We start from the raw sequence: 1,063 nt of genomic DNA on the forward strand, positions 1-1,063 counted from the left end.
GTGGAGTGTACAGGAAGAGGAGGAGGAGGAGACCGCCTCACGTGCCACGCTTGTAGTTGACGGTCCCAAGATGGGTGTAACCGATATGGCGTAGCCAGCGGTTAACAAATGTGCTCTTGCCCGTGTTCACTCTTCCCACGATGTATATCCACCTAAAAGGCCCACATTAGAGTATCTTCTCAACTCAGACGCACCTGGGCTTATCGGCTGAGAGGTACTGTCGCATCCGGTCTTCCAATTCTGCAAAGCCCGTACCGTTGAGTGAAGATACGAGAACCTGGGGAGGGGCCTGGAGGGCCATGGGAAAAGAGGGGGCACCGACCACATCCGACCACTGAGCGTTCTTGATCTGACGACTCATTCGGGTGGCCCACTGACGAATCTGATGTTTCTTCTTCTCGTAGAAGGGGATGCCATCTATCTTATTAATAACGAACATCACCTGAGGGCAGGAGTAAAAGGGCGCACTAGGGGAGGAGCAGTGGCCACTTGGAGGTTCTTCTGTCGACACGACTCGAACAGCTCGGGCACGATGGAGCTTTCAAAGTCCAGAATGTCCACCAACATGAGGACGAGTGAGTCTACAAACCAGGGATGTTGCTGGGAGTAAGACCTCACGCCTCATAAGTATGTGTTACAGAATCCCAACAAGCAAGGCCCCTATAGTTTCACACTGTAATTGTACATCAGCAGTAACAGTCTACTACACCAGGCGTACAAGAGAAAGCATCACACTCCGGAGGCGTACAGTTTACAACACCTAGCAGCATCCTTGCTACAAACTCACAAGAATTTATTCAGTCCTGGCCAAGCGCCTAGATGAAGCTTAATACGCCCCCTGCCTCCTAAGGCTTCATAGGGCATCAAATTTGCATGATTATGAGAAAGTAAAATCATGCGTTTTAGTTTAACACATATGAACTTTCTCCCCTTCAGACTATCAAAATCGACCATACTGTACTGTTGCAAGTAGCGTTAGAGTAAGGCAGTAGTTTACCTTTCCTGATGCTCTTAACAACTTTAGCAACGATCTCCTCTTCTTCCTGCCACTGGTACCCGCCTT

The 1,063-nt window shown here is 49.4% G+C and overlaps 1 protein-coding gene across 1 annotated transcript; it reads right to left on the minus strand.

Moving 5' to 3' along the window:
- Positions 1-37: 37 nt before the first annotated feature.
- On the minus strand, positions 38-567 carry Pmar_PMAR005598 (hypothetical protein; the record flags this gene model as incomplete). Its single annotated transcript, XM_002776111.1, has 4 exons — positions 38-152; positions 195-277; positions 323-442; positions 490-567. The coding sequence occupies 4 exons, from the start codon at positions 565-567 to the stop codon at positions 38-40; spliced, it is 396 nt and encodes a 131-aa protein (XP_002776157.1).
- Between the last annotated feature and the right edge of the window lie 496 nt (positions 568-1,063).

The sequence above is a fragment of the Perkinsus marinus genome (genome assembly GCF_000006405.1).
Source record: "Perkinsus marinus ATCC 50983 genomic scaffold scf_1104296954420, whole genome shotgun sequence".
NCBI lineage: Eukaryota > Perkinsozoa > Perkinsida > Perkinsidae > Perkinsus > Perkinsus marinus.